At 39.2% G+C, this 14,247-nt stretch overlaps 1 protein-coding gene across 2 annotated transcripts in view; it reads right to left on the bottom strand.

Moving 5' to 3' along the window:
* Positions 1-14,247, bottom strand: part of ccdc88c (coiled-coil domain containing 88C) — a 59,186-nt gene that overhangs the window by 12,079 nt on the left and 32,860 nt on the right. For both annotated transcript variants that reach the window (XM_057344719.1, XM_057344720.1), the window contains exons 11-21: positions 13,788-13,934; positions 13,324-13,468; positions 9,315-9,496; positions 9,088-9,225; positions 7,350-8,420; positions 7,143-7,270; positions 5,539-5,680; positions 5,132-5,317; positions 4,876-5,037; positions 2,756-3,033; positions 162-305 (exon numbers count right to left, since the gene is read on the bottom strand). In XM_057344719.1, the coding sequence (XP_057200702.1) occupies positions 162-305; positions 2,756-3,033; positions 4,876-5,037; positions 5,132-5,317; positions 5,539-5,680; positions 7,143-7,270; positions 7,350-8,420; positions 9,088-9,225; positions 9,315-9,496; positions 13,324-13,468; positions 13,788-13,934 (2,723 nt within the window). The remainder of the gene's footprint in view (positions 1-161; positions 306-2,755; positions 3,034-4,875; positions 5,038-5,131; positions 5,318-5,538; positions 5,681-7,142; positions 7,271-7,349; positions 8,421-9,087; positions 9,226-9,314; positions 9,497-13,323; positions 13,469-13,787; positions 13,935-14,247) is intronic.

The following is a 14,247-nucleotide window of genomic DNA, read 5'->3' on the forward strand; positions in this document are numbered from 1 at the left end:
TGCATCTGTATACAAGCAAGAGCTCTTTGATGTTACTAGAAGTTGCTCCTCTCCTTCTGTAGAAGCACCACTAGCCGACCCAAACCATCAGAGGGCAGCACATACTCAACATACATATTTCACCACAGCTTGCTGGATGGTTTAGCCGAAGTTTTCCTAACCTGTTCATCTCTTCTCTCAAACTGTGGTTCTCCCCCAGCATAAGAGCGTTCTTGTGAATTTCCTCTCCCAAACTCTCCCTCTCTGTTTGCAGAGAAGCCTCAAGTGCCTCCATAGCGTCCTTCTGCTTCAGGAGAACCATATACCTGCACACATAAAACACAACAAACTCTCAAACCACTTATTCGACGCACATTCAGATCTCGCTGCTGTCCTTCTGAAATCTCGCATCTCCACATTTTGTGATTTTTTTTACCATAATATGAAATATAATAACATTACTATTAACCCTTTGTTTGTCACTGGGTTTTGCAAATACATTGCAAATATGATAGGACATTCTGATCGATCTGTTCTTTCAGTTGAGGAAACGTTATGAATGTATTTTCAAAATATTTTCTCTAAAAAAACAACATGGTCTGTGATATGACATGACCCAGGACTGTTAGGCCGTGTTCAGACCTGACTTGTTTTTTACATGTTTTACATTACAATCCTATGGAGTAAACAGTGTTTTCAAAAAACGTCCCGAGCGCTTTTTTAAATGCCAGCGCCGGCATCTTTTTCTGCAGCTCAGGGCGTCTTTTTAAGTTGAAAAAAGTTCAACTTTTCTGAAAAAAAAACTCCTTTTCACAGCTAACCAATGACAAGCGAGGGAGGTGATTGGTCGAGCAGGATCAAGCTCGAAAAAATTAAATGGCGGCCGAAGCGCTGCTTCGAACATATTTTTATATGAATTAAAAATTGATTTTTCACCTTTAATAACTTTCGGTTGCATTTCTAGCGAGAAATTAGTAGTGTAGTTTTAAAATATGTGGTTGGTTTTTGCAAAGACGGTCTCGGTTTACAATTCAAATAGACTTCCGTTACTCTGCCTACATGAATCCCGTGTGCTGAGCTTCCTTCATGCACAAATGCTGCCAGCTTTTCTTTTTACTAAAAAAGCGCTCTTGTCAACTTTTTTTGTCAAAAAAGACGTCAAGTGTGTTCATGGCCTAAGACAGTACACTTTAAAGAAGAGACTGCCCTGTTATTTCCTCATGGTTCTGTACTCCGTCATGGCAAATTAAATATAGTGCTGTTCTGACTAAGGTCCATTGGGGTTTCATAAAGCCCCAGTGGACTGTCGAGGTGCTCGAGGAGGTTTACGTAATTGCTAGAAGAATCCCAATATCAAAATAAATAATGATTTTTAATTGATACATTTTAATACATAAAAAACATGTACCTCAACTGTACATAACTTTTTAACATAACCCATACAAGTAAAAATTACATGAAACATTTTACCAGTACACTACTATATTACTATTCACAATGCCTAATCAACATATTTATTTCAAGTTTAGCATTACTTTTTATTATTACATTTTTACATAATTTGGATCAGAGGAAGGCATCTAACAAAGAGGTTTGGAATCCTTCATAGATAAGATTAACACACAGAAAAACGCTCCGTGTTGTAAATGGATGATAGGGAGTCAAATAAATGAAGTCATTTGGAAATGGAGTGACATGTGGAGTGTTGGACATAGATGATGAGGCCGGTGGACATTACAGCTGATTGAGCCCCTGACAGCCATCTGGTGAACCCCTCAGCTGAGGCCCCAAGAGACGCACTACTGCATTATTCATGAGATAGTGAGGGAGAGATAAAAGACACGCAGGGAGACTACTGAACCCACTAACCACAAACCCAACCGTGTTTTTCCTGTCGCTAACAAAAGAGACAACTTTTCACATTGCACCATGGAAAAATGAGTGTGACAGGCACGCGAGGTCTAGCACAGGGCTGTGTGTGTGTGTGTGCATTAATGTGCACGCTCATTAATGTCTAATGTGTGTAGATAAAAATAACAGCAGCAGCAAAAAAAAAAAAACATTTCCATTGTGACCCACCTCTAAAACCACTCCTATTCCCAGTGGTGCTGTTTCATGCCATTAACAGCAGTGAAATCCAACATTCAAAATATTGAAACTGACAGATCAGACCTTATATGTTCATTATCTTAAATAAAGATAAAAATTTAAATCATATTATAGCTTGTACGGAACCATTTTTGTCACCAACTCTACTAGTTGGGTCCCTGTGTCTTTGAGTGTCCATCACTGTCAGCGGTCTCAGACACAAGGGTCATAGTGGCGTCTCCGTTCAGACCAGACACAAATCATTGCGCTGACTGTGTGCCTGAGGAGAGTGTAACAATACAGCGAAAAAGGAAAACGAGATTAAGAAGCTGTCACATCTAGGTATCAATAAGTCAAGAAAGGTCATTTGCTCTTAAAAATCACATAATGAAAAAGATACTCATGTTGTGCACCCGTCAAACTCTAACTTTTAGTGTTTAGACTGTGTACAGTATATACATTTACTTCATATAGAATATGTGGAGCTACTACTGTAGATTTGTCAATATGTACTGTATACAACCACAGCATAGAACACTTTATCCCACAATGCAATGCAACTGTGACTGTATTTAGTGGAATCACCCCGTATCTACATATAATGATGACCCCTTTTATCCTTTCGTGACTGTTTAAACAAGATTATTATTTTTAAATCAAGGAAGAATTTTGTAAGAAAGGTACTGACTTGTTCTCCAGTGTGCGATGTTCTTGCTCCAGAGCTCTCTGGCTGCTCTTCAAGGCCGTGTGTTGGGAGATGAGCTGCTCATACTCTGTCGCCTGTCTCTCGTGCACGCCGAGCAGGCGCTCATGGTCCTGCGTGACTCGGTTCCGGGCCGCACACGCTTCCTCCCGCTGTTTCTGAAGAGACTCGGCCTCAGATTCTAGAGTCTGTAGCTGGGCCTGTAAAGCTCCATATTGAGCCATTAAAGATGAGCTTTGGGAGCTTAGTGTTGAGTTTTCCACCTAGACACATGCAGAAAGATAAACAACAGTGAAAATCTGTTTACGTTTTATTTTATACACATTAAGGTTTTCCTGTAACTACAACACAAAGGTCACGGGTCCCATTCACAGTGAATGCACACACAAATCATAATGAAAAGCCTGAACGCACTAAGTTGCTCTAGATTAAAATGTCTGCCAAATGCATTAATGTAAATATTTTAAGCATTCATTAAGTCTAAAAATGTGTGTTTTTATGTGGTCATTTAGCTCTTTTTTTTTACACATTTAAAGGGACGGTTCAACTAAAAATGAAAATTCTGTCATCACTTACTCACCCTCAGGTTGTTCCAACCCTGTATAAATTTCTTTGCTCTGATGAACACCGAGAAAGATATTTAGAAGAATGTCAGTAACCAAACAGATCTCACCCCCATTGACTGCCATAGTTGGGAAAATAAATACTATGGGAGTCAATGGGGGGTGAGATTTGTTTGGTTACTGACATTCTTCTAAATATCTTTCTCTGTGTTCATCAGAGCAAATCAATTTGGCCCCTTTAAGTTCCTCAGTCTAACTGCCTCTCTAGCTGTAAGGGTCAGAGGTGAACAATAGCTCAACATCCTGTGCTCATTCTAAAAAGCCTACAGTCTGTTTGATCACACCTGCCATGTCTTTGGTCTTTAAGGTCATAAAACTGCTGTCTTCTGTCACCAAGGCTCTTTGTGCCACCAGCAAAATTCAGAACAAGGAATTCTCACCTGCTCTTTCTTGCTTAATTTGCTGACCATGGAAAGCCGGAGTCATGTTAACCTTTTACATTTGTCTGACAACGTTATATATAAAGGGCAAAGGGAATACTGCTTAGCTAAGTATCCTGAAACCCCTGATGACACAATTGACGTGTGTGACAATTTTTCAAGTAAATATTTACAACTGTTTACAGTCAATGTCTTGAATTCTTTGCCCATTATATTTTTGTTTGCAGTATATTACATTTGATTTAGTTTTAATATATATATTATTAATGATCTTTAGTAATACACAGTTAATAATTGTTTGTAACAAGAAGTGATAAATTCCAACAAGTAATTCCAAGAACTGTTTTTTTAAATAAATGTAAATAATCAATGTAACGTAAATAATTTACTTTGTCACTTAATAATGTATATTGTTTAATTTTCTTCAGTTATTTTTCAGTTACACAAAATAATGCTGCCTGGCTTTTTTCTGCTTTTGGATTATATTATGCTTTTAGTCTAGAAATTGTGTCATTTTGGTTTTATTTAAGTTTTCCTAGTACTGATTTCTTTCACATTCTGTGAATATTTGGTGTGAACAAAACAAAACAAAACAGATCCTATCAATTCTATACAGCTATTCACAGACTTAAATTTACCAAATAATTATCATGCTTTTTTACGGCACCAAAATGTCACTGATCTTAAAAATTTGGGTCACTTCTTTGAGTCACGGGAATACTAGTGAAATTGGATGCACTGACAAAATAAAAGCCATTTGCAAACTGACATTAAACACCACAGGAAGAATCCAAAAGGACCATTGTTACTGCTAGCATTCTGAAATCTCATTTTTCTGTGTAGTGTGAATTCCTTTGGCATGAGCTTAAAACACTTTTCCCCTTTTTTCATTTTTGCCTTCTTTCCCTCTGTGATTCCAATGGCAGATAAAGAGTTTATTTAGTTTTTGTTCACAAAGACATTTCTCTGTTAATGTGAATAGTTTTGCAATTCGCTTGGCTTCTGTGTTTCGCTTTTGCAGCAAATAGGCCTTAACACACGGCATGTGAAATGCAAAATCTGTTTGAATGAGTGATATGCATATTATTTCTTCAAGCTCTACCTGTAGTTTAGCGGTTTCTTTATGAAGACACGTGTTTTGCTCTTGTAGAGATGCTGCCTGTTTCTGCAGAGCTAGTGTTTGTGCGTTGAGCTGTGCATTCTGGGAATTCAACTGCTTTAGTTGCTCCTTCAGAAGATGCTTCTCTGTCTGCAGTGCTGCATTCTGCGGGCAGAGTTTCGACACAGTACATCACAACACTCGTATTTAACACTATAGTACTGCATAATAAGGGCTGGGTCAATATACAAGTTCATACGTTCTTCTCAACATCAATAAATCTGTCTTTCAGTTTGAGCAGCTCAGCCGTGGCCTCCCTCTGCTCCGTCTCCCACTTCTCTTTGTTTGAGCCCGATCTGGTCTGCCCCAAAGTCTGCTGGGAGATCTCAGAGTGAGCCGACTCTTCTTCTTGCCTTTGTCTGAGGGCCTCCAGGCTCTTCTTTATCTACAAAGGAATAGTAACAGAATCAATGTGATGTGACAAAAGTTACAGATGATATGGTTTGTACACTTCAGGTCAAAGCTGTTTGCATTTAACTAGAACCCTTGAAACATGATATAGCTCTGGATATGAGATACAACAAAGACATCATCAATGTGCTTTCAAATATTGACAGGTCACCCCATCCCACAGGAGCTTGGACATAAAGGAAGGTGTTTGCATACTGTAGTGAGCTCAGTGCGGAGCTGCTGGTTCAAGCTGCTGCTCTCCTCCAGACGAGACTCCAGGCTCTGGATCTTCTCTTCTCTCAGCTCCAGAGTCTTCTTCAGTGCTGACTCGATCTTCGTCTCTAGGATCTTGTATTTACTGAAAGTTGAGAAAGTCAAATTGCATGTCATCTTTAGGTGTCAAAGAGTTGACCAATCAGAAACAGAGGCCAAGCCTTGTTGCCTCGAAGTTTCTGTTGCATTTTTGCCTTCGTGAAGTTGTTACTTGCTGGGCAAAAATATAGATTACCAAACTTGTTATATGCAAGATGATTCTTATCTATGGAATTCAATATCACCCCTAATAGAAACACACACACACACACATCAAACGCTCTGTCTTGGTGGAATTACTAAGCACAGTGGAATGTGAGTGGTAGTGGCATTTTTTTTTTTTTTAGACATTAAGCGATTAGGGCCAGTGAGTGCTTTGTTCTGTTAGCTGGTGTGGAATGTTTCTGTTTTCATTAGGCCTATAATGAGATTAAATGTGGGCTTCCACTAATCAAACTGGATCACATACACCAAGAGTCAGGAGTGTAATTCACTCCAAGAATCAGTCGTCTCTGGATGAAAGAAATCATAAACACTGCACTACACACAGCAAAGCTCTTCACTGCGACAAGACTGTAAAGAGCTCAGATCACTGCATCACACTACAGTCAATCTATGAGAACGAACTGTAAGATTATAAAAATGCCAAATACTTTAGAAATACTTATGAAATGTAGAAGACAGAAGAAAACATGCTTAAATGTGTAAGACAGTTTCAAACTTAAGCAGCACATTTGCATATTATCATTAAACTCACCTGTTATACCTTTACAAGAGGGTAGCGTCCATTAAACAAATGAGTTTTATGCAATTTTAAAATAAGCGATAAACTCAAAACCTGAGAAAGGATATAACAAGATTTGTTTTTAAAAGGGATCATAAAATGAGCTTTATTTCATTTTATTTTCTTCTCTGAGGTGTAGTTGTAATATTACTAAAGTTTTTGGCCACCAAATCAAGTTATTTATCATCTTTTTCCAGCCTGTTTTTAAAGGGATAGTTCACCCAAAAATGAAAATTCTGTCGTCATTTACCTCAAGTTGCTTCAAACCTGTATAAATCTTAGAACTTCTGTACACAAAAGAAGATACTTGGAAGAATGTTTGTAAACTAACAGTTTTGGGGCACTATTGACTACTATGGTAGTCAAACGTGCCCCAGTTCCCACATTCTACAAAATATCTTCTTCTGTCTTCAACAGAACAAAGAAATTCATACAGATTTGAGGGTGAGTAAATGATGATCGACTTTTCATTTTTTGGTCAACTAATTCTCTTAGTTTATGTGTTTCCCCTTTAAGAGTCTTCGGTGTAACCGCCCACTTCTGTGATTGACAGCTGCTGCAGAGACAATGCTGGATAACCAGTTTCTTTCTGACACACAGCTTCTCAAACGGTCTTTTTAAGCATACTTGCTAACTTGACCAAAAGATTGACAGCATCAGTCTACATTCACTTTAATTGTACAAAGAAAATCGGCTTACAGATTAATATAAAATGGTAACTCACTTGTCCTCACAGCTGTGCTCTTCCTGTAAAAGTTTCTCTCGGTTCAGGCCGATCTTCTCCAATTCGTGGCTCAGCTTCTCCAGTTCATTACACTGCTGCTGCACCCTCAACTTCTCATTCACCAGCTCCTGCCAACCAAAATAAGCCAAGTCAACATCTACATTCCATCAAAGCTCTTTTTCAATTGATATATGCTTCATGTCATACCTCTCGAAGCATGGCCAGAGTCTTCTTATCTATGGTGGCCTGTTTCTGCAGGTCTTTGTTCTCTCTCTCCAGCTCTTTGACTCTCCCTGCTGTCTCTTTAAAATGGTTCAGCTCTTTGTTAAGAGCCGTGCCTTCTTTCTCCATGCTGGCCAATCTGAGGCAGTTCTCCTCCAGAGCCGCCTCCTTCACCTCCAACTGCTGCCTCAACCTACGCGTCTCCTTCTCCAGCTGCTTCCTCTCCTTCTCCACCTGGCTCAGTTCCTGCTCCATTCCTCGCTTTTCTTTCTCCACAATCTCGGCGCGCATCGCCGCCTGTCTCAGTCCATTCAGCTCTCGCTTCAAATCCTTCATCTCGGTCTCGTTCTGTCTCAGCTCACTATCCAGACTCTGAATCTTTGTAGTGCTGTTGTCCAGGGTCTGCTGGAGCCGTTGGTTTTCTTGATTCAGGTCGTTGCAGTTCATCTCTAACCTTTCGCACCTCTTGGCTTGGGAGCGAAGCTCCTCCAGGGTGCGACTCATCTCCTCACGTTCCCGCTCCAGCTCGGCATGTTCCTGCTGGAGCTGAGCCAGGCGAGTGGCGGCTGGCCGCAGGGTCTCCAGGGCTCGCCGCTGCTCCAGGTTCTCCTCTTCAAGTTGGTGACGGTCTTTCTCTAAAACAGCCAATCGCAAGCTGGTGTTCTGAGCCGTGTCGGCTAACTTCTTGAGTCGTCGGTTGTCTTGCGCTAGCGTAGCGTTCTCACGTTCCAACGTCTCCGCGCGCTCACTAACAATCTTCAGGGAGGCAGTTTCTCGCTGGAGCTGCTCACGGACTCGCTCCATACGTGCTAACTCCCTCTCCAGCTCCTCGCAGCGCTCTCCTCGTTCACGGAGAGATTCCAGCTCCGTAGTCGCCTGTCGTTTCTCAGCCTCCAGTCGAGCCAGTTTACCGCCTGTTTCTGAGATGGTTTGATGGAGAACGCGGTTCTCCGTCTCCACCTCCCTCACACGAGCCTCGCTGTTGACTTGAGCACGTTTTCGGAGGGAGCTCACCGCCTGTGTCAGGTGCTCCTTCTCCTGTTCCAGCTCCGAGATCTAACACACATGTATACACAAAGGTCACACTTAAAGTCTAACTTTACATATAGCACATATAGCATATAACATATAGCAACTGCATCAAAGATATTTAGAACACCTGTTCGCTCTGTTGCCAAACTATAAAACTGACAATCAAGAATTAACTGAACCTTCTGTGTAGATTAAGTAATAAAAACTGAATAGATTTGCCACTAAAATGAATTTTAACATAAAATAAAAAAAATATTATAACCCAAAAGTTCACCCAAAAATGAAAATTCTGTCTTCATTAAATCGCTCTCTAGTTGTTCCAAATCTTTGTTCTAAATGTCTTTGTTCTGATGAACACAGACAAAGATTTTTGGAAGAATGTTTGTAACCAAACAGTTCTTGGCCACTACTGACTACCACAGAATCAAAAATTGTTCTTAAAATTTCTTTGTATCTGATATTTTAAAGAATGTAGGAAAGCAAACAGTTCTGGGGCACTTTTGACTACCATTGTCATTTTTCCTACTAATCAATGGTGGCCAAGAACTGTTTGGTTACAAGCATTCGTCCAAATACCTTTCTCTGTGTTCACCAGAACAATGAAATAAATGATGACAAAATTTTCATTTTTGGGTGAACCGTTCCTTTAAGAGATCATATTAAAAGTTTTTTGTAGGTCAAACATATTCACCTGTTTGTCTTTTTCTCCCTGCAGCATTTCCAGTGATTTCACCAGCCTCCGTTTCTCCTTTAGCAGCTCTTCTCCCAGGTTCTCCATGTCTTGAGTTGTTTGTTTCTCCTGTTCCAACTGGGATTGCAGGCGTTCCAACTAAGACACACAACACAGCAGACATCCCCTCAGCATACAACAATTCAGCTCTCACTAACAGCCGGAGGAGATAAAGAGATGAGAAGTACCTTCTTGCCAAGGCTCTGGTTCTCTTCCTCCAGCTCTGCAGCATGCAGTTGACTCTCCTCCATATTAACAGAGGCCTCTCTCAGCTCCTGGATGGTGCTCTGAAGACATTGGTTCTCCTTCTCCAGCTTTAACAGGCGACTGGATGCCGACTCATTCAGCTCAAACACAAAAGACTTACGGGCTAAAGCGGGGATGACAGAATGAATGACAGAATTTGTTTGTTTTAGTGATAAGTTTATATTTAGCAGTCAAACCGATACATGTTAATAGTCACATTTTGTGTTGTCACGATACTGGAATTTCTAACTTCGATTCAATACCTAAAAAAATATCGATATTCGATACCATTTTCGATACCACGGAGAATAAACTGCCATAGCAATAAGGCCCTAATAAGCAATAGCAATATAGGCCTTTTTAAATTTTATTTGAAGTTAAATTGAACAAGACTAGACAATGAGGTATATATTTTTACATTATTTATTAATTGTTAATCTAATGTTAATTTTACGAATACATTTACTATTTAAAATCAAAGTTGTATTTGTCAGTATTAATGGACCAGGCCCTGTTGAAAAAACCAGCCTATGCTGGTTTGGTATGTTTTGATGCTGGTTTGCTGGTTTGTGCTTGTTTAAACTGTTCATATGCTGATTTAAGATGGTTCTTAGCTGGTTTAAGATCAAACCAGCATCGATCAAAACATACCTTACCCAGCATATACTGGATTTTTCAACAGGGGAGCTTGCATAAATAGTTGTATTTTTTAACTAACATTTAAAAGAGATTAATAAATACTTGAACATATGTATTGCTCTTTCATTGTTCGTTAATGTTAGTTAATAGCCTACATTTTTATTTGGCTAAATTGGCTTTTATTCACATAGGCCCATACTGTAATCATTGATCAGCGCACATATAGACAGAAACGCAAATTTAAACGCAAGAAGTGTTGCAGAGACTCCGCACTGGACATCTTTCTAACATTAACAACTTTTAACCGGAGCGAATGAGACGAGTGGATGAAATCATTGAACAGCGCACATACATACAGCGCTATGGTAAACACTGGAGTGCAACCGTGTATCACACGCGAGAACTGTTGCGGAGACTTTACTCGCACCAGCATTATTTCCAGAGATGGGAAGTAACGAAGTACAAATACTTCGTTACTGTACTTAAGTAGATTTTTCTGGTATCTGTACTTTACTCCACTATTTATTTTTCTGACGACTTTTTACTTTCACTTCTTACATTTTTACGCAAATACCTGTACTTTCTACTTCTTACATTTTCAAACCAGGCTCGTTAATTTAGTTTTAATCTGTATTTGATGCACAATCAATATTATTTCTTGTCATTGCGTGACTTTTTCAACCTAATGATAGGTCTGCCTAAAAGCCGAAGCGCTGTGTGAGGTGGCCACTAGCCAATCAAATGTAAGAAGGCGGGAGTTACTGTTTACAGAGCAAAGCGGTGACCAATCAAATCAAAGAAGACGGGGTAACTGTTCTCAGATCTCGAGCGTGATATTCTGCATCATGTGGTGACTCGTGAATGGTAGGGTTTTTTAGCGCGAAAGGACCAGATTTTAAATATGTAATTTAGCTATTTAGCTATTCGCATGTTCTACAAACATATACTTCATGAAGTTCATCACGTTGCTTTCGATGAACTAATTATAGTGGGCACTTTTGCACAAAAATGCGCTAATTTCCTGATTGCCATTTGAAGTGGTTTCTGGACATATCCTATTAGTCTTATTTTCTAATTTTCTTAATGCATTTGCCTTGTTTGATCTGTTTGATCTATTTTCCTGATTTTTATTATATTTTTTCATCTTGTCATGATTAAAATTATAAGGAAATAAAAAACGATCCTTATCAACGTTGATTGACATTGCAATAAAATACTATCACATTATTTTGGAAGTTAAAATTTTGGGCTGGTTTTTGTTGGAGTGAGTAGGTTTTAGTGAGCCTTTGGGCTGGAAATCATCCACCTAATCTAGCAACACTGACATCAGTTTTAATGTTGAACGAGTGTAACGTACAATGTAAGAGGCTAAACATTTAATATTTTAAAGCGAGGCATAATTTCAAGAAATGTGTTTAACCAATCGAGAAAAACAGTAATGGTTACCAAGTAAATTGACTTGCCTAAATAATTATCTCTTTATTTCTCAGTTTTCTCTTTTTGACAAGATCTCCCAAGCGTCTACAACCTTTGTATAATGATATGTCCATGAATGGTCTGTGCTTAAAATTTAAAGGGACAGTTAATCTAAAATTGAAAGCAGTGAAATTCTGTTATAAAATGTTTTGACAATCACAGTACCAAACAGTCATTTCCTGGCTATTACGCATCGCAGACATAGGCTAGTAGTCTAAGAAGCTGCCACTGACCAAGGCGGAAGGCAACACAAAGAATAGCTAAAATTATGGTTGAGAACTTGAGACAAAGGGAATTCTGTCACAATTAGTATCAATACGCTTGTCCTTTACACTCTTATCTTACATCATAACTGTATTATAAATTTGTGTTTTTTTCACTAACTAGGTAGTGGCAAATAGATTTATTCCATCAGTCTTTTTTATGCTTGTGTTCTACATAATGGTAGTTCAGTTGTGAGGTACGAGCGTGACTCTAAAACAGGTAGTAGTATTGGCTACTTTTTACTTAAGTACATTTTAGAGCCCATACTTTATACTTTTACTTGAGTAAACCAGTTTAGTCAGTACTTCAACTTTTACTTGAGTACTTTTAAACATGAGTATCTGTACTTCTACTTAAGTAAAGGATGTGTGTACTTTTGCCATCTCTGATTATTTCAAACATCAAATTAACCGGCGCGAACGAGACGAGTGGATGAAATCATTGATGAGCGCACATAAAGACAGAAACGCGTGCATTAAACATGAGAACTGTTGCGGAGACTCTGTACTAACATAAACAACATATAACCAGGGCGAATGAAACGAGTGGATAAAATTATTGATCAGCGCACATACATGGATCGCTATGGTAAACACGGGAAGCGTAACGAGACTGAGTAACACTGAGACTGAGTCTCTGTGTTACAGAGACTGGCCATCTTTTCTAACGTAAACACGATTTAACTGCCACAAACGAGTCAAGTCTGTGAGAGGAGGCGGGGCTCTGTTGTTATGCGTTCACGTGCAGTGTGTGTTAACTCACTGTCGGAAAAGAGAAAGTGAGCGGGAACGCGCAGCTGATATCGATACGTGGGACATGGGTATTGGAACCGTTTCAGATTCTTCAGTATCGATACTTATCGAAATATCGCTATTTTTGACAACACTACTCACATTGATAAAAAACATATTTTTGAGTAATTGATTTCAGAAATATTGTGTATTATAAATTGTGTCTTTTTCTGCTCTTATTTAGTTTTTTATGGCTTCCACAACCAAAACCTGTAGATATTTCCATTGGTTATTAAAAACCTATTACAGGCAACCAATATTCTTTACTTTCAGTATGTAATGTTGTATATTTAGGTGTGAGTGTGATTGCTGTAGAAACGAAAAGCATTCCTGAGTAATGAATGTTAACAGCAGGTAGATGGTGAGTCACCCATTTGTTACCTTCGAAACAATGTGTACACACCTAACTGCTTACTCACAGCCCGAGGATAGCAATATTTCAGATAGCTATTTATAAATAAATGCTAATAAAAAATCCAAATGTAATAGCTCTATTACGAGCAAATAAGGACAGCCTAATGTTTGGCTTAAAAAGAGCCAAATCTCCATTATCTCTTGTGGATTTCCCATCAGGAAAATGTTTTCTCCTTGCACGTTACAACAATTTGCATACGGATGCAAACAACTGGCCAACAGAAAATGGGTCAACAACATCCGACCCATTTTTTCAAATGATTATCTGTGTTTTCTAATAGGTATTGGGTTAAAGTAGCGTTACAAGCACAGCCTGGCATCAGAAAACACAGTGAATTGATATGTGAGAGCGCAGAAAGGGACTCACCCTCATTGACCTCATTGTTCTTGGCCAGTTGCTCCAGTTCCCAGCCAAGGTGAGTGGACTCATTCATGCTCTGTTTCTGAGAGATTTCCAACAACATGTTCTCCTCCAGCAACTCCTCCAGACGTTTCTTATCGCTGTCCCTGTCCTGAGATACACAACAAGGACAAGCAGAGATGTTAAACGTAAGTGCAGAGGAAATTTGCAGACGCATTTGGATCTTTTCAAATAATACTGTAGACTAATAGTCTGTATTTTTGAGCCATATTTTTTGTTTTTGTAAAGCAAAACACTACGTCTAATCTAATACTTGTTCCCCTCCACCATTGTTGAAAGAAAAAAGATGCAACAAGAATCATAATGCAATTTCAATGATTCACTCCTTACATCGAAATCAAAGTGCATTTCTAATAAACATCAAGTAAATACAAATACCCCCCAGCATAATCATTTCCCAAAACACTCACAATCTCCATATCGTGCAATTTAGAGCGTAGCTGGAGGTTTTCCTTTTCCAGCTCGTGTAATTTGTCACAGCGCCCCCTGGCTGCAGTAAGCTGCTGCTCCAGCATGGACTTTGTCTCCATCAGGGTCAAATTATCCTCTCTCATTTCCTGCGCACAAAAGACAGACAAACGTGAAAGATGAAAAGCTGGATAAAAAGAAGAGATCAGTAGGGATAAAGTGGATGAAGATGACAGACTGAGGGAGTCAGGGGTCTGTCTGTGACAGTTCAGGGTCTCAGTGGACACCTGTGGCGTTATATCTGAGAAAGAAAGGCAGCAGGAGCCCGGCGGGCAGCTGAACATCAGTCACCTCACGAATAAACCAATTCCTGCTCTTCTGATTGAAGTACAGTGTGTCTGGTTTATTATTCATTTGTTTTTGTCTGGATCTGTTTTTATTCAAATGGAAATGAAACACAGG

Source organism: Triplophysa rosa, linkage group LG10, assembly GCF_024868665.1.
Source record: "Triplophysa rosa linkage group LG10, Trosa_1v2, whole genome shotgun sequence".
Classification (NCBI taxonomy): domain Eukaryota; kingdom Metazoa; phylum Chordata; class Actinopteri; order Cypriniformes; family Nemacheilidae; genus Triplophysa; species Triplophysa rosa.